This window comes from Pararge aegeria, chromosome 2, assembly GCF_905163445.1.
Source record: "Pararge aegeria chromosome 2, ilParAegt1.1, whole genome shotgun sequence".
In the NCBI taxonomy this organism is placed as follows: domain Eukaryota; kingdom Metazoa; phylum Arthropoda; class Insecta; order Lepidoptera; family Nymphalidae; genus Pararge; species Pararge aegeria.
This window is the reverse complement of record NC_053181.1, coordinates 12168970-12187868: the sequence shown is the minus strand read 5'-3', so window position 1 is coordinate 12187868 and position 18899 is coordinate 12168970. Positions and strand designations below refer to the sequence as shown.

Here is an 18899-nt window from a genome sequence, read left to right as displayed (position 1 = left end):
TGTAGACCCAATAACAATAAAGATTTGTATAATAAATTAATAGGTTGAACTTTTTAAATTAACTTTTTTATTTATTTTATTCATCTTTTTATTATTATTTTATCAATGGATTGATGTTAAATAACTGTAATATTTATTATTGTGATGTGATCAGTGTGTTTTGCAGTATTGTTATTAAAATATACCTAAGGACCTATCTGCTATCACAAATAAGTTAACATTAGTTACTTAATGAGGCTGTTTAATTTTAGAAATTATTGTTCAAGGACCCATTGTTAAACAAAAGTATAATAAAATGACCAACTACTATTTTCTGTTTTCTTTATACTCAGACCATCCTTAGTCTGAGTTTTTAGACGTTTTAATGAGTACCTACAGAGGTCTTTTGAATCAACGCTCTAATGAACACTGGGTGTACAGTACGTAACAGGCTTTGAAGTAACCGACGCGAAGCGTGCGACGCCTGTCTTTCAGCATAAGGCTCAAATTCGAGCGTTTTAACCACTAAATTAAATTCGATTTCACTTGAGACGTTGCGGAGTACCTATCGGCAGTCTGTCCTCAGGTATCCCTTAAATTAAATAAGGTACCCTTAAATTAAATAAGGTACCCTTAAATTAAATAAAAATATTGTAACCTGTACTGACTTAAATCAAGCAAGTTCCTAGATTTTGCAGGTTATAGCAGAGTATGAGAGATCTCGACACAACGCTTGATGACTTCAGCAGAATTACTTAACAAGTGGGCCTGGGAATGAATCGGAGCAAGACGAACATTATGGTTTAAGAAATTACCTTACTACTTGTCAAATGCCCGTTTTCACTAACAACGAACAAGGCAATGCAAAGTAAGTAACACAATCAAACAAGATTCCTAGGCATACATTTACCTTTCACAAATCGATTTTCATCTGTCAGTGTCAGTTAGCAAGTTCCCTAAACATTACGCACAGCCGAATCGGTGTCGTAACTTTACATGGTGCCTAACGTCGTTGGTCTTCATCTATGACCTATATGAGATGCTGAACGTTTTTTTTCTCTATGCATCCTACGTGTTTCCTAGGTTTAATGAAAACGGGCATTCTTAATTGATATAGACGAGTTAATAAGTACCTAGGACTTAAGACCAATAATTTAATACATATATTGGCACTGTTTATAAGCTTACTGCCTAGGGCACGATTCAGTTAGGTCCAATTTCGAAAAAGAGGTTGAATTCTAGGCTCTAAAAAGTTACGTGTTTGTAAGGTTACTTTAATTTTGCCAAAAAATGCCATTCTAAGCTGGATTATCGATACGAGAAGATATGCAAATTAATAAAATGAATCTAGAAATTATAAAAGACCTTAGTCATCATCCTTTCGATAAAAACAGCCATGGATTTGGAGTATTAATATTTGATAAGGTGCTGCCACGAAATTTAGAAGGGCTGGCGACTAAAGCGACGCGGGGGAAAAAAAGGAAGAAGATAGTAGAAAAAGATGGCATGGGAAGCGACATCGAGCGTTTGGGATTATTTGGCAAGATTTTAAAAGAGAAAGGGGAAAGGAATATATTAGTAAAAGAGTAATTATTTGAAGAGTTTAAAGTAGAAGTATATTGTCAGCGTAATCGACAACAATATATGTTGACGTAAATTCTGAAATTGGTTTTTTATTCGGACTGGTGGAATTTTACTTGATATCGTTTAATCTTTTTGGTTTAAGTAATTTTGTTTTATCTTAAAGGCTCAAAATGATTGGAACCCATTACTGTTAGTTATAGGTGGATGTAGATTGTGATGCCTTTCCCAAGCTACTTGACACTGGCAAAGTACATTGTGCTGTTTTGGCACTACGAAAAGCCATAAATAAAAAGAAGAAGTAGATTGTGACCAACTTACTTTGATTTAATACGTTACTATCTTAGGGCTACTTTAACAGCCGCCTTTAAACACTGAAGACATGGCTGTACGGTGATATACCTTTGCTTTTCCATACATAAATAATAAAGAAAAAACAGACAGCCGTTAGGTGTTTCTGTTTTGACAGAAAGAAGAGTAAATACCATGGAGTATAAAGGTAAGGAGAGTCATCTGTGTATATGAAAAAGTGTCGTCAAAATGTATTAAATTAGGGTGGCGCCACATATGCATCAGGGTAACTCTTAAAAGAAGCGCCAAATATAAATATTGTTAGAGTAGGCTTGAAAAATAAACAAGGAAAGAGAAACTTCTTTTTTATAAATTTTTAATAGTGTTTTTTAATTTATTCTTAAGCATTGTTAATAATTAAAAAAAAAAAGAAAAATAATAAATGATAGTATAATTAAATATTAAAAATTAAAAAAAATATCGCAAGGATTGATTTTATGATAATAATTTGGCATTTTTTCGATTCATTTTAGTTTTAATTTTTGCTAATTCGTAACGCTTATTCTCTAACTTAGCCAAAAAATGGGCGCGCATAACAATATAAATATCTATAACCTTTGCAGTTAAACTATTTTCATGTTGCTAGCACCCAATTTTCATAACAGTTTCTTTTCTGAGTTCCATAGTTATTCCGCAAATTGTTTCTACATTAGTCAAGTTTATTCACTCACTTTTTCATAAAATTAAATGTTTATATATCAATAACCGTACTATTTACTGTTTACGAAATAAAATCACTCTAAACGCACGTTTGGTTATAATAACGTAAGTTGTTGAAATTCTCAATAATTAACTACTTTATCTACTTTAGTCTTAACTCGGCATACTTCAATTCATCTACAATTGCTATAATTGCTACATTCATACCATACCTTATGCATCCACCAGCGCCATTGTGGAGGATTTTTGAACTGTTATTTAGCGCAACAACTGGACACTTTTTCAATTTTTCTCCCATATAAGATTACTCTCCTTACCTCTATACTCCATGGTAAATACCACAGACCAGTAAATAAAACCCTGTAACTACCTACTTGTTTTTAAACTTTGAATAACTTTTATGAGGATTAGATAAAATTATTATACAATTCCGATAAAATAGTTATTACAGGTATTTATAGTAAAAACTTAAAAAGTAACTTAAGCTTGAATATGACCGCAAAAACATGCGACGAGTTACAAAAAAGTTAATAATCTTAGTTGTAGGTTTAATTCTTATTGGTCTTTATTGTGAGTTTCTTGTTTACTATCTGGTAATTTTACAGGTAAATTGCAATTACTTAATGTTCAATGTAGTCCATAATGTAAGATAAATGCATGATTTTCAAAACTCATCGTTTACAGTGTGGTTGGCCACAGTTAAAAGCAGGTGAAGAAAATGTGCTTAAAACTTTCATTCTAGCCGATACTCATTTACTTGGTCCCTACAGGGGACATTGGTTAGACAAATGGAGACGAGAATGGCAAATGCACCAGGCTTTTCAAGCAATAATAAAATTACATAGTCCTGAAGTTGTTTTCATCTTAGGTAAGTTCAATATTTATGATAGATTAGAATTACTTTATACATTAGAAATATGACACAGCAATGACTATGAGTTGATTGCACTGGTTTATGTATGTATTTGCTTTTTCTTTATCCATCATCCTTCTTTAAGGCATTAGTAATTTTTATTATCATTAAAACCGGGTTATTATCACTAGCTAAGAGTTTTTTGTTTTTTTTCCTAAGCCAGGTAACCTTGATTGAAGTCCTATGCACCAATGTGAGATGGTTTTGACTTAAGACAAATTTATTAATACCACCCATATTGATTTATTTTACAGGTGATCTCTTTGATGAAGGAGAGTGGACAGATGAACAGCAATTTAATGAATATGTGGACCGCTTCCACAAATTGTTTTTATTACCAGATAGTATCAAGATGTTTGTTGTTGTAGGAAATCATGACATTGGATTTCATAACATGTAGGTACATAATTTGGTGGTGGTAGAAATAAGCATGGTGGTAATACTTCCCCGGACAAGCTCCTGTCACAAAAAGCTGACCTGTAATATATCACTTCTGAATTAAAAAATAAAATATATATAGATAAAATTAGGTATACTCCAATAAAAATAACATTGATAATAAATGATAATAATTTCCAAATTCATTTATGTATTGTTGTGTTGTTTCAGGATAAGACAAGATGTTGCTCTTAGATTTTCAAAGCTTCTAAAGGCGCCATCTGTGCAACATTTAATATTGAAAGGAAATCATTTCATTCTTCTAAACTCAATGGCACTGCAGGGTGACTCTTGCAGGTTGTGCACTGGAGCCAGACGACAGATTGAAAAAGTTTCAGGTTAATATTTACTACCTCTATAATAAGCTTATGAAAGTCCCACTGCTGGGCTCAGAAAATGCCATAAGAGCAGGGTTTTAGGGTCATAGATCCATCATTCTGCTCCAAAGGATTTTGGCTGGCTTTAACAATAATTATCACATGTTAGCTATAATAACTGAGCCTTACAAAAATTGTAGGGTGGACAGTTATGAAAATTGACGATCAAAAATGTCTTTTGTTTAATCTGGTGGGCGTGAGTCTTCAGCCGTGGCTAGTGCCGCTATATAGTGGCTACTATACAGTGTAAAAACAATAGCAGTAAGTATGAGTATTATATATTAGCAGACCTAAAAAAAGATTGGCTAATGATATAATCCACATCGCTGGGACAGAGTGGATAAAAGCTGCCCAAGACAGAAAAGTATGGAAAGATATGCTTTCACCCATCCTATGGGATCCATCTAACATAAGGACTGACATACTAACAGTAACTTTAGAATTTATTGAAAATCACATTAACCAAGAACAAACACAAGTAGTTTGTAAGGATCTAATCTTTTTTTTGTAAATTTAGATGGAAGCTTTATTTAAGCTTAATTATTATTATGGAATTTTATATATATAGTGTTATGCTGCTGATATGTGAGTTAGTCATTAAGAGATAAATTTAAAGATTTTTAAATAATAACTGTGTACAGTCATACATATTTGAAAATTTAATGTATGTTTATAAAAATATTTCTAAATTTAAGAAAAAACGTGACTGCAATAATTTGAAAATTAGATGTAAAAATAAACTTGCAGATCAATGTACTAAGTTACATAAAATTCATAATTCCTTTAAAGGAAATTGTATACAATTATACAAATAGTAGTTTATTTGACATCTTGGAGATGTCTCTTAATAAGTTTAAAGATTGTATTAAATGTGAAGTGTGAGCTTATAGAAAAGTCATATTATAGTATAACTTAAGCAATAAAAAAGCTTATGTGTGAATTTTTGTTCTAACCTGGTTGCTCTTCTACTAATTTTAAATGATAATGTGAGATGGTGATAGAACACCTGGTTAAGTTTGTTATCCTTCTTAGGCCAGGACGCGTTTGGAACTCTCGTAGCTTTAGTTTTAAGTTTCCGAATATGGTTATTGCCATCATCTCGTGGCAGAACGAAATCACACGGTAGGTGTGCACATTTCTCGTGTGATGTACGCATCATGACTGCAATCTATGGGCCTACTTGAATAAAGATATTTTTGACTTTGCCAGTCAAAGGCTTAAATTAGATGAATAAAAAGAAACCCGCAGGCAGACGAACATTAATTACTTTTTAACCCGGGAAATAAATGGTTTGTACCTGCGAAATTGAAAAACCGAAAAAAACGCGGTATAAATCACTGGCGAAAATTTAAAATATCAATACAGGCTAATTGATTCTTTATTTCTTCTAGGAAAGTTATCAAAATGTTCCGAGGATACAAATCAGTGTTATAATGACAATCTAACGTTTAATTACAGCCAACCCATACTTATGCAGGTATATAATATATTTTATACCCTGGTATCCAAATAAAAATGCATGCATTTATGTTTGATCTGAAATTCTTACCTGATAATTGAAAATTACTATTTATCAAATATTTAAATCTTTCAGCATTTTCCATTATACAGAGTGTCAGATGCCATTTGTACAGAACCTGATGCTCCGCCTCTTCCAGCAAGAAACAAATTATTTAGAATAAAACTTGACGCTTTATCTAAGGAATCAACTCAATATATTGTTTCAAAAATCAGACCTAGAGTTGTATTTGGTGGTCATACGCATCATGGATGCTTGGTTCACCACAACTATGATGATTTGGACGGATTGAAGTTTCTAGAATATTCAGTGCCTTCGTTTTCATGGCGGAATAGGCCAGATCCAAAATACATGTTGGTAAGTACATTTCAATTTATAATTGTACCGCTGAAAGAAAGCATGCTGACATTTGTCAGTGAATCATTTATAGCATAATACAAACTATTATTTAATATAACAGCGGTTTTATCAGTGTAGTGCTTATTCAAAAAATATAGTTTAACATTTAATTTGTCCAGTATTATTTTAAGAAAATGTATTTTGATATAACCATTAGTTTGCTGGAAAATTATACAATATTTTTCTGTCTTAAACAAAAACACTATGTCATCCATTCAATCTGAATATTTCAGTTAATACAGGAATTACTTGTAATACCAATGCCATCGCATTGCTCGAAAGTGATTCTAGAGGTAATTTGCATCCAATTAAGCCTAGTTAGGGATAGAAAACTTCTGTTCAAGTAATAAAAATAAAGATTGGTTTGAAATGTACTAAACACAAATAATAACATAAACCTTACTCTATTCATGATATGAATCAAGGAGAAACTTTATGTAGTGCCTAGTAAATGACGAGTTGACCACTCGTTGCCCACTCGTTGCCCAAGCTTCAAACAACACTTTATCACAAAAAGCTATCATTAGACTAAAAGCTATAATTTCATTGCTTTAATTTATGTTTGTGTCAAGACGAAATGGTGCGTGAAGCTTATTATTATTAGAAATGTTGAAGGGCTTAACTATTTGCAAGTTATTCCTAGAATAGTACCCAAGCATTTTCGAGAAATCACTTATATTACAGGACATGTTTATTCATCAAGCCTAAGAAATATTATTTATTTCCAGGTAAGCATATCGCCTACCGAATATGCTGTTAACAAATGTGGTCTTCCAACAGAAATTACGATCATTTTATCAGCAGTTATAATGATATGCATTCTTATTGTAAATGTTATAAGAAAGGGGACCGTTGGTAGATGATTTTTAAGAAATAAAATGCCATTTTTTAAACCTCAAGGATTATATTTGACAATAAATATTTTCGACAAGATCGAGCAACACTGTACATTTGAAAATGGAACAATAGCAAACATAAGATTAACAATGGCACCACCGGCGTTTTTAGAATTTATACTTTTAAAAGTTAAAATATATGTAGTGTTAGATTCATCATCATCACTTCAAGCGATTGACATCCAATGCTGGATGTAACATTTTAGACGGAGATCCACAATCCATGCTTATTTCCAGCGGCTTCCTTCAATCGCTTGATGTCGTGATTATTTTCGACGTCGGTTAACCTTGTTGGGGAACGACCAACCCCAACGTCCAACAGTTCTCAGAGTTACGTGTCCCACTCATTGCCAACTCATTGGTAACACTAGTTATTCTACGTACCTCATTTCTAATACGATCACATAGAGAGTGTAAGGTTAGGATATTTTAATCCGAATTTACAACTGTTTGTATTATTTATGACTCTAGGCATATTGTGTATTTTTATAGAATTTGTTAATAATAAAATCAAATAAATATCAGGCCAAATAGTATTTTGATTTTTTTCAACACATTCAACAAAATTCAAAACAATTTTTTTTTAAGAAGGATAACGTACTTTGGCGTTTAGTTTTGTTTTTGAGTAAAATTCAGTCATTTTTCTAACATGTTGAATAGTGTTGACCTGTCTGTCATACCTGTTTGCTATGATTACACAAAGGTCGCTGTAAAATTAGGCGTTTTGTATGAAGGAGAGTGGTTGGGAAGTTATTGTAAAAGTGGAAAATTTACAGAATGGGGCAACACGTTCAAACTTAAGTCTGTATAGAATATTTCAGACGTAATCCCAGCAAGATATTGTTCCATCTTACAAGAAAAGCATAATACGTACACACAGTTGAGTGAAACACTGTCATGAAACCAGATCACTCGTTATCACAAAAAAAGTACTAAAATAATTTTAGGATTTAGCTGTTACAATAAATATTTATCAAAGTTTAAGCTAATAAAGTAAAATAAGAGGTAGATAAAACGTTTTAGAGATTCATTAATTTACTTACAATAATGAATACTGATAATGGTAATGTAACCTCAAAAAGAATACCAATATTAACAATATTAGCAAATTAAAATGCCACATATGTATTACACGCAGCAGTTAAGTACATTGTTTAAAGTTAAATATACCTAACTTATATCATGTCCTCAGACTGAGCACCTAAGTCTTATACCTAAAATCAGTCTAAAACTCTAAAATGAGTTTTCAATATCTACAAGCTACATTATACATACTAATGAGCATTTAAATAGTCCATAATATTTAAAACTTTATGCAAAGAAACACATTTAGATATTTATATCAAAAGTAAGGCACTATACAGTTAGTTACAGGTAATTTTTATCTGAAAGCGTCCGATACAAAATATACAAGTGTTAATTTTATACAAAATACAAAAAAACTGGAAGTAATAAACATTACTGTGGAATGGTGAAATAAAAAAAAAAACGGTGTGTTGGATTTTCTTTAGCATTATATCTTTGCAAATTGGTCATTTCAAACATTGGCACCATGTTCACATTTTCGCGTCAACCAAACAAAAAAGAAACCCTTTGTTTTCTTAATTAGAGAGATTTCTAGATACGGTCTGACTGCTTCAAAGTTTTAATTGCATTTATTATTGATGTATTTATCTAATATTTTTAACCAACATATCAATTTCTGGTAACCGTTTATTCATTTATGTTTGAACAGTTCTATGATCTCAAGGAAAAGAAGAATAAGCCTGATACGCTAGATACCGTCTCATTTTGCTAGTACGAACAAAAAACTTTTAACAAGTTCAGAAAACGCTTTATAAATCAAGGTGCTCTTTCAAATGTACATTATGTTCTTGTTTTCTTCAGTAAATAAGCACGTAAAATATTTTTTCGTCATTTTACAGAGACTTAACACCAATGCCCCTTTTCTTTAAACTCACAGAATGTCTTGCTTACAAAAATAAATGGTCGGAAGGACAAAGTCAAATGTGGACTCTGCCCTTGCTTAAATTCTATAAAAATATGATTTGCAGTACTCTAGGTTGATTATGTGTTGAGTGGTGTTTTGTGGGCAAGTCATGTGAACGTGACCTTGGATTTGGATTATGAGATGCTCTCGTGTGTCTTGGAGGCTGTGAATGCTTATGATGGTAGCCCGTATGCGCATGTCGAGCCGAGGAACATATCACTGCGTGTAAGTACCTATCGTACCTGCACAAATTCGAATCACCCCCACTCGCTAGGTCTAAATAGCCATTGTTATTAGCTTCTGTTTTTAACTTTTGGAATGCACGAGCAGGTTTATCGCTAACAGTGTAAGATCTATTTCTAAGTTTTTGATATTTGTGAATTATTTCTTCCTCATTGGCAGCTGTGTCACAGGGCTTTCTGAAAAAGTAAAAGATAAATAAAAATTAATTACTTTAAACATCAAATATCCGTCTATTAATCTATTTCAGCAATAAAATATTATTTATTATTTTATTTAACTCTTTATTTGTACAAAACAATGAAGTTAGGAAAAAAAAACAATAGAAATACAAAGACAGAAGTAGAATACAAAAGGCGGCCTTATCGCTTAGTAGCGATCTCTGCCAGGCAACCTTTGGATTAGGACAAGATGAGCGAGAGCGGACAGGTGGTGTAAAATTATTATAAACCTACATTCAAATAGCTAAATACAAATACATAAATAAAATTGCACAAGAAAAATATAATAAATAGATATAAAATAATAAACTAATATATACTCAATCATACATAAATAGTTATGAACATATAGATAATAAAAATAAACATAATCAAGGTATAATAAATGTCGTCATTATTGTGCAAGATATAATAAATATCTCCAGATGTAAGAAAAAAAATCTTGAATAACTAAATTTTTCTTTGAATTTGTTATCTATATTCATTATCAGTTATCAGTGAAAACCAAAATATTACTTTACAGGCTTTAGATGTTGGACATTATTTACTGTCTGAGACTTTCTGTGATACCGAAACACTAATAGTTTTTGAGTAAACCACTGCCATAGTTGTTACTGAAAGAAATCAAATACAGCCCTTAAATCACATGTAAAATTACAATCGAGTGACTCCAGAACGAAAACTCAAAAACACAAAAACACATTTTATTAAATACGTATTTTTATTTGTAAGCACAGCAATCGCATTGTGAAGTGCGATCTGTTTTGCGTTGCGTATAATGAAATTATAAATTACACCGTATAGATTTTATTACTTGTCGTGGAATATAGCAATGAAGCATTTCATAGTCACTAAAAGATTCTCGTCTCGAATCACTGACACCTATAACGAGAAATTTTTGGCTTCTTCTGAATAGCAATTGCTAGCTGACGCAGCTTGTATAACTTTGCATTTAAGTCATACAAAAAAGAAGAAAAACGGCGATAGATTAGAAAGTACTTGCAACAAACATTAAGTGTTCTTATGATTGTCCACATCGTTGCTCTTGTCTTTCATTCGACAAGAAACAAGCCCTGGAATAATTAAATAAGAGCAGGCGTTACTTTGCGAAAATCCAATATATATTCTGAAAATTAAGCTTAATTTGCCATACTCCGCGAAAGGCAGGAGAATCTGTATGGTGCAACTTATAATTTCTTCAATCCTTTCCTCACTAAACAGATCTTAGGAAATATACCCTCTACGCATCTGTCCTGCCTTTCGCGGAGTAGCTGATTAAGCTAAATTTTCATAATATACCCTAAATAATGGGTTTATATCGGGGGTTAAGCCAATATTTGCCCCCTAGTAAATATGAGATTTACTTTCATTAAATGTGTCCGCAAAGTAATGCCTGCTTCTATTCTCCTACACTAAAATTCATAAAATACAAAGTGTGGTGTACAAACCTTGAAGCTTGAAAGCTCAGGTGATTTTTTTCCATGTTAGCCTGTATGATTTCAAGGAGTTCGCGTCTCTGTAAACTTCCGGATCTTTTTTTCGTGTGTTTCCTTTCACGCTGCTCCCTTCTCGTGTGGCGGTGATGAGATTGTCTTTGTCTAAGGACTGGCGGTGGTCTTTGTGGTGGCTGTCGATCGCCTGAGTACGATGACTTTGAGGAAGCATCGTCATCGTTTGATAGCCTGTCATGATGCTCATCCTCACTATTATCAGCACACTCAGCTGGCGGGGTGACATGCACGTTCGCAGCTTGCTCTCTTCGACGTCGTCTTCTTCTTTCTCTCCTGTCTCGTGTGCTACGTGGCCGACCGTCTTCCGGTACAACCGTTAAGCGAACTTGTATTGTTTTGGATCCGTAATGCGGAACTGTGACCGATTTTCCTATTGACTCATATATAGTCGAAACTATCCCGGCTATATCCTGTTGACAAAATATACACTCAATTGAATAAGTATTCGACAATTTACATCTCACTGTCAAGGGTTATGTAAGGATAGGTTTAATACTTACATCTTTTGTCATCCTGCCATGACCATCAAGGTCATATAGCGTAAAAGAAAACTGCAAAGGTTGTTGTTTGGATGATTCTGGATGCTGTAATTCAACGTCGCAAGTCAACTCCTGCAGAAAAATTATGTAATTGGTTAAATTACATTAATTTAGCATAAGCAACAATATATAGGTGCATAGTTGATTTTAAAATTTGATTACCATTGGTACTTTACCATGAATAAGAGCGCAATACAATAAATACTCTTAGTTGAGACTCAATAGCTTCCGCATATTTGCACAGCTTTCGGCGATTCAAATTTACAGAATGGCCGACCTCGAAAAGGTTACTCCAAAAGAATTGTTTAAAGTGGTTCTTGAAAAGCTGCACAAAAACAATGCGTAATTTCAGGTATGCCACAAAGCTGCCACTTAGGCCCAATTTCATACAATGTTTTGTCTCGTTAATGGGTTTGAAGTAGGTAAAGTACTCATTTGTAAATAATTGAACTTTTTCAAACTTGTTAACTTATAAAGTTATCTTAACGTTAGAGGGAAGCATAAAGACAAGACTTTGTAACTACAAACGTAGCCAACTAACGTAGATAACCAGTGGCGCCGAACGTGTGTCCGGCGATGAGGACAGGCGTTCTTATCTCGAGCTCTAAAAGGAAACTAGTCGCGCCTTCCGATCACTGAGATACAACAAAACAAAGGGCGCCGCTCGCCCGGAGAATAGTACCGACACAAATAGATGAATCATCTCATTATTCAATAAATTGCTAACTACGATAGCGTACTCAACTTATGAATGATAAGTACTAGTTACATTCATTTAATATGCAATGCGTTATTATATAACACTGGATAGCTGCTCCACATTTTCTGGGAAACTACAGTGCTACTAGCCAGTGTTCGTTACTCCTTTTTGTATCAATAAATATAGTATATTCGTAATAGATGTGTGCGAATACAATTTATTTGTCTAACCTTGGTGCCAAGTCCACTTTCGAAAATTCTCGAATATCTACCCGTCTACTAGAGTGAAACTTTTCTAGCTTGGGGTCTTACAAAGTAGGAATCTAACCAATTTAGCATTTCGTAGAAAAAACTGATTTAAGCTGAGGATTAAATTCGTTTTGGAGTCTTATTTAGTGCTCTGCTTTTAATACAATAATCCCTTTATAACGCTAATATTTTTGAGCATTATAAAGTATAATGAATTTAACGAAACTCAAAAAACTACAGAACAGCTATCGTTAATCTTGTCATATTGAGCCTGAATCTGTCTTTCTTTTTAAACTATGATAGGTATTGTTGTGATTGAAGATATGTAAATAAATTTCGAAATTTTAATCCTTTTGAATCCATTCTGTTGTTCCGAACATAACGACTCACCCGTATTCATAAACGATCATGAAATCTGATTGGTGAAAGACAGGACAAAGTTTTTCAAGCTTTTTCTGTTGTTATAATTTGAATTAAGCAATTACTCAGTCACAAACCATAATACAAAAACAAGTATTTAACAATTTATTATTCTTGTAAATTTTATCAGGTTTCTGTTCCAAATATACGGTAGTAAGTGGTTTGGCTGACGGTAATCTAAGATCTCATACATTAACTAACCTACCGGTAAAAACTATATCTACATATAGTGATAATGTGATCATCACTAAATCTTAGTTAAAATATGCAATGACCGTTGGAAATTGTCTAAATATGCAAATGCATGCAAATATGAAAAAGCGTATAATCTGATCACTAATTATCACATTTCGATTATCTTTATTGTTTCTATTAGCCGAATTGATATTTTTACCGCTCAAGTTGCATATTTTGCCAATAATACAATCAATCGTCGCAATGTTGCTTACATTCTCGGACTATCGACATCCAGACTTTGGCTTGAATTTGAAACTATTAGTAGTTACAGGAGTTAAAAGCTATCGTTAAATATTATCAATCTTTTTATCTACTAAATTCCTTACTCTGAACCCTCGTCTGAACATAATATGAGTCATTGGATGTGAAACGTACCTCAAATCGTAGTCTGGGGAGTTTTTCATCAACATTATCGGCATGTCTTTCGGGTGAAGGCCTCTTGGAATAAGGTTCAGACTTTCTCGCCGGGATAGGTGGCGGCGTTGCAGGTTGAAGCAGCGCTCTTGCTTCGCTCGGCAATATGTCCGGTGGCGCAGAACATTGAGATGCTGCACGCCCCACTAATTCTTCTGTGTCTGTTCGCTCGCCCTCGGTTCCTACTGCAACAAATTATTTTATTTGTAAATACAATTTAGCTACTTGTATATCCATTTATATCCTACAATCTCAATTTCATTCGGCTCAACCTATTAAATCACGACGAAATTTGTATCTTGCAAAACGAAACTTTTCCTACGTACAGCATAATAGGAATAACAAAATTATGAATAGAAAAGCTCGAATGCTGGACATATACATATAGACTAGTGTTAGTCCGAGAAAATATCAATTGCATAATTTTTTAAACAAATGCGGACGATTTAACTGACCATCCTTAATTATACTGATATATTATCATAACTATGCTAACTATCCACTAAAGTAAAGTTACTCTTGAATGAATGATAAATTGGTTGCTCATGAAGTCACCCCTTCAGAAAGAAAAAGATGGGGAAAAGTCGAACTTAATTCCGGTCAAAACGAATTTAAGATAGGTAGATAGTGGTACTTTCAATTTTTCTTTTGAGCTATTGCAATTAATATGGATAGATATGTAATACCTATATATCACAACTTTCTAAGAAAGTTCGTGCTGAAACAATTCTGAGAGTAACATAAGCACAATGAATCTAATCTTATCATAAATGCGAAAACGTCACTGATGGTTTGTTTGCTGTAGCTCTAACAATGGCTGACTTAGGTATATATAATATAAGCACTAAGTAAGGGACATTAAGTATGCAACATAGCTAAAAGCTTTTAAATAAATACGTTTATAGTTTAAACTAAAAAAACAGGTACCTACACCAAATGAATCCAGCAACGTCAATAGTCAATCGAATGCCATCGGCGAAATTCAAAAGATTTTTGTGTAAAGCGTGCGGCCGGGTATAGTAAAGACGCACAGGGGCTTGCAGGGCGGGCGTCGAGTTATTTCTCGGAAGGCCAGAGATCGGCATGGGCCCTTATGCCTTAGAGCTCTGGGTTCGCCGTCTCACATCTGCCACTAATTTTATTTTCTTTGAAAAATGTTCTTGGAATTTTCTGATAGATTTCTAACAGAAGCTCAGTAAACGTAGAATGCATACTATACAAACTATTATTATCAGTTGGTTGCTTGAATTTTTAGTTGCATTTACTAATTTGAAAGTGGGTATATTTTTTCGTTCTTAACGTACTTATTTTTGGTGTGACCGCTGAACCGATCTTGATAAAATTCGATACAAAAATGTTTCGAATCCTAGAGAAGGATGAATACTTTTTATTCCAGGATAATTAAAGACACCTTGTAACCTAAGCACAATTAGATTTATTCCAAACCGATCTCCACGAAATTTTGCATCCTGCAAAAAAGAGGATACCTAGGTGGTCTTTAAATTATTTCAGAGCAAACAACCGAAACAATCGCGTTTGAAATCGCGAGCAGCAGTTAATATGTTTTGATCTTGCAATTGTTAATATTTTAAGGCTAATGCGTCTGTTTGTTTGTATGTATGATTGATCAGAAATCTTTCTTGTGATTACCGGTTTGAGTATAATTATAGGCTAGTTAACGTTTTTGAGTTAGGTGACTCATCCAAGAGCAGTCACCATAACAGTGAATCTGGCAAATTTCTATCCTGATCTACCGAAAAATTTGAAAATAATATTTTTTTTGTTACATTTATTTCAGTATTGCGCGTTTAATTTAGGTATTAATATGACATTCTCTGACGTTTGGAACACGAGAGGAAACGCTAGTAAATTATTACTACAAAGTTATTCAGGGATATTATATCAACATGGATTTCTTAAGGCAACGTAGGGTAGGTAGACATAACTTTTAGTGAATTGGAGGACATGTCCTGATAATGCAGAGATTGTCAATTTAAAGGACCCATTTATCTAATCAAGTAAATATACAATTACTTATGTTTTTCAAAAATTACATTTATTCCGTGTTTGTATTTTTTTTTTTAATAAACGGGTATATTTTGCGATAGGTTAGATATTACGGTAAGTGAAGTTTATCCTTCACGAGTTGTTTTTTAATGATATCTAACCCGACGAAGGAGATCTGGTAGCCAACTCATTCTAAAAGTTTGTCGAGACACACTTGAAAAGAGCTGCTCGAGCCAAATGTTTCGTCTAAGAACGAACCATTATTATTCAGTTTGAGTTTTCATTTTTATCTTGTTTGTTCACCGTTGCATAATTTAAGTACAAAAAGCTTTTATCGTTATTAGTGACCTGGGCAATGCTTGCATTGTAAGCTGGATATTTGATATTACTAACAATATAAAAAGCTTATTGTTCGGCTGCTCGCTGGGAGCTCTTTCTCGAGCGTTATTTTCTACGATATGCTTCATTTATATAACAACTTTCTCTTCGAATTCTCGATGCCGGCCCGTACGAACGTATTTAGTTAATTATTTATTTATTATTACGATATATATATAGCGTCGCGACGATTATATTTTATTAGATTCAGGTACAATTGAGTATCTACTTTTTTAAATAATATAAAAGTCTTGAAAAGTTGAGTGAAGCTCGGTTGATTTACTAATCATCTTAATTAATAGCCTACACTTAAATAGAACAAGTAACACCTAAATATCAAAAGTGTTCAATATTCTTATATTTTTTAATCTTACAAAACTTTGAAACACTTGATAACTTAAAGCCCAAGAAGGTTTAAAAGTAAAAATGTCTGTAACAGCAGTGTCAACCATTTTCATGTTGTGAAAATGTGTTTAAACCTACTCATTATAGACATTACACAAATTTCCCAATGAATTTTATTTTAAAGCCCGAGCCTAAATTAATTGATTACTGTTTACTAACTCAGTAACATACGCACAAGGTTAGGATATCTAACATGGTTAGCAAAAAAAACACTTATATACAACGTATCCAAGTATTTTAAAACAAATATGCGAGACGAATTTGCAAGCTGCGCCAAATTATACGTCAAAAGCTTGTACATTATCCAAAAAAAATCTTTGTATCCGCCGCTTACGTACTTCAATTTGTAGCAGCCTATATGTACCTACTATTATTCACTTTAAAGAAGAGCTTAAAGCTCGGGGCGGAGAATTCTTTGATGTCAAATAAAAGGTATCATTGTCTCCGCTTCGGCGAATGCTTTCAACTTTTCTCTTTGAAGTTAATCAAATGGGCGACGCGGCTCAGTTTGAATTTAAAATTATATTAACAAACTTTGCCTTACAGTTGACGTGAGTGAAAAAGCGATATAAAAAAATGTATCATCTTTTAATTGAAGTGTTCGGCTTACGTCTATTTCGTAAGTAAATAGAACAAGATCAAAGGAAAATCTTTCTACTTTGAAGTAGTATCGAATGGATAGTCTACTGCAAAGCGGAAGTTGTTTTATAAGACTTTATAATTTGAAAATGTAGACATCTCTCTATTAGAAATAATATATTATTTATTTTGTTCGTTACAAATATATTAATTAGAAACTTACAGAATATAGCTCCAAGCTTGGAATAAACTAACTCACTAAGCCGTATACATATTTGTTTAATAATGTTTTTGAAAGTAAAGGTGACTCCGATAATTTGATTCGGTATTGATATTATTATTTCATTCGGAAATAGAGTTTCAGGTTGCAATAAGTTCATATTACGGCCGATACTCTAGAACATTGATGGTCCTCGTTTCGAGTCAGTACATTTTTTTACTATATGTAGGTACCTACTTTGATTCACGCAAACCTTATATTAATAAACTACAATTAGGTACGTTTTTTAGATTCCCAACGTTCTAACCAAACGAACTCTTTCGTTTATTATCGAAGATTTCGGGGTTTAAATTGATCAAAAATAATGAGATTGCTAAGTAGTGCTCTACCTTAAATGTTCATAAATCTTGTAAACCCACTCCGTGTATAAGATTCTTAAATAAAATGGGTTTTAAATTTATGTAGCTATAATATAGAAATAGATACCTATTGAAGCAGTTCGTAGTATTTCGAAAGAGAATAAAAAGTAAATAAAAAATAATTCATAACAACATTTTAAACCATATTAAACCAGAAAGTTTAAAAAAACATGATCTAATGAAATATGCAACAGATGGTTTTGGCTTCTCTAGAATTGATTAACTTTGTTGGGGAAACAGTAAATGTAATTGATGCCCAGAAAAACTATTAAAATTTAGTTTTATTGTTTGATAGTATTTGTTATGCCAACTTAGTTAATATTCAGGGCTATCCTGCAACCGTCAAACGGTCATTCATTACTGTTCAATAGGTACTTACCTACTATTAAATGCGAATCAGTTGTGCGTGCAAATGTCGTGCTGACTTCTACAATTTGTTTTATTCTAGGGAGTTTTCTATTGATATTGGTATCAGTTAGGTAACTACTTACTGCTGAATTTCTTATATCCATTTCTAAACTTGTTGCGCCACCACTTGACGAAGTGGTGCGCCATGGGGGCGTCCGCGGCGGGTGCCGAAGCTCTCAACGTTTCGTAGCACGTCATGCGCTGCGCTCACGCACGCATCACGTACACTTCAAAAGCGCCGCTAGTTTCTTAATTCACAAAGAATCTCAAAACACTGTCACTGTAACTATCCACAACACAAAACAAATAAGTGGTCTTTGGCAATACGCGTATGGACCTCGTGACCCAGTTGTCCGCGTGAATATCGGGCACGGCGAGTAAGCGTACAACCGTCCCCTTCGCGTGTTATTGAGTGACTGACTGATGGATGGAAGAGAAGGGGCAAGCGCGGGTTGGGCGGCGGACGCCGCACGTTACCGGTACTAGGGCTGCCATATGTCTTTTGTTGTATTCTATTTAATCATTATTTTGATTTAGATCGTACACTTATTGTGCAGAACTGCAGAAGAAGACTTTAAGATCCAGAATTAAATATAAGTATAAATTGGAATTCTTGTGCATGGCTATGAAATTGTAGCGACATGTGTACCTTAAACCTAAAATCAATAAAGTCATTACGAAATAAAGTATCTGGATACTTTCCCAGGTACCAATTGTCAATTTAAATGGATTTTAAAAACAGTAAGATCTTCGTTTTCCCTAAAAATTGTGTCTATTACAAAACTGCACAACAATAAATCTTTACTAGATACAGTAAATTCCGCATCACCATGGATAAAATAATACTATT

At 33.3% G+C, this 18899-nt stretch overlaps 2 protein-coding genes across 3 annotated transcripts; one reads left to right on the top strand and one right to left on the bottom strand.

Annotated features, from left to right (window-relative positions):
• The first annotated feature begins 2918 nt into the window (after positions 1–2918).
• Positions 2919–7118, top strand: LOC120634976 (metallophosphoesterase 1). Its single transcript, XM_039905884.1, has 7 exons — positions 2919–3176; positions 3256–3439; positions 3739–3880; positions 4094–4260; positions 5691–5776; positions 5894–6175; positions 6946–7118. The coding sequence occupies exons 1-7, from the start codon at positions 3078–3080 to the stop codon at positions 7078–7080; spliced, it is 1095 nt and encodes a 364-aa protein (XP_039761818.1). The 5' UTR covers positions 2919–3077; the 3' UTR covers positions 7081–7118.
• On the bottom strand, positions 7108–18448 carry LOC120634961 (protein naked cuticle). Of its 2 annotated transcripts, none has more exons than XM_039905873.1 (5): positions 18133–18448; positions 13595–13818; positions 11576–11686; positions 11013–11485; positions 7108–9522 (listed from the first exon to the last, which is right to left on the bottom strand). In XM_039905873.1, exons 1-5 carry the CDS (start codon positions 18245–18247, stop codon positions 9147–9149), a joined length of 1299 nt encoding a protein of 432 aa, XP_039761807.1. In that variant the 5' UTR covers positions 18248–18448; the 3' UTR covers positions 7108–9146. The 2 variants fall into 2 exon arrangements, with proteins under 2 accessions (XP_039761807.1, XP_039761814.1); XM_039905880.1 differs by having other exon boundaries at positions 13595–13815.
• Positions 18449–18899: the final 451 nt, after the last annotated feature.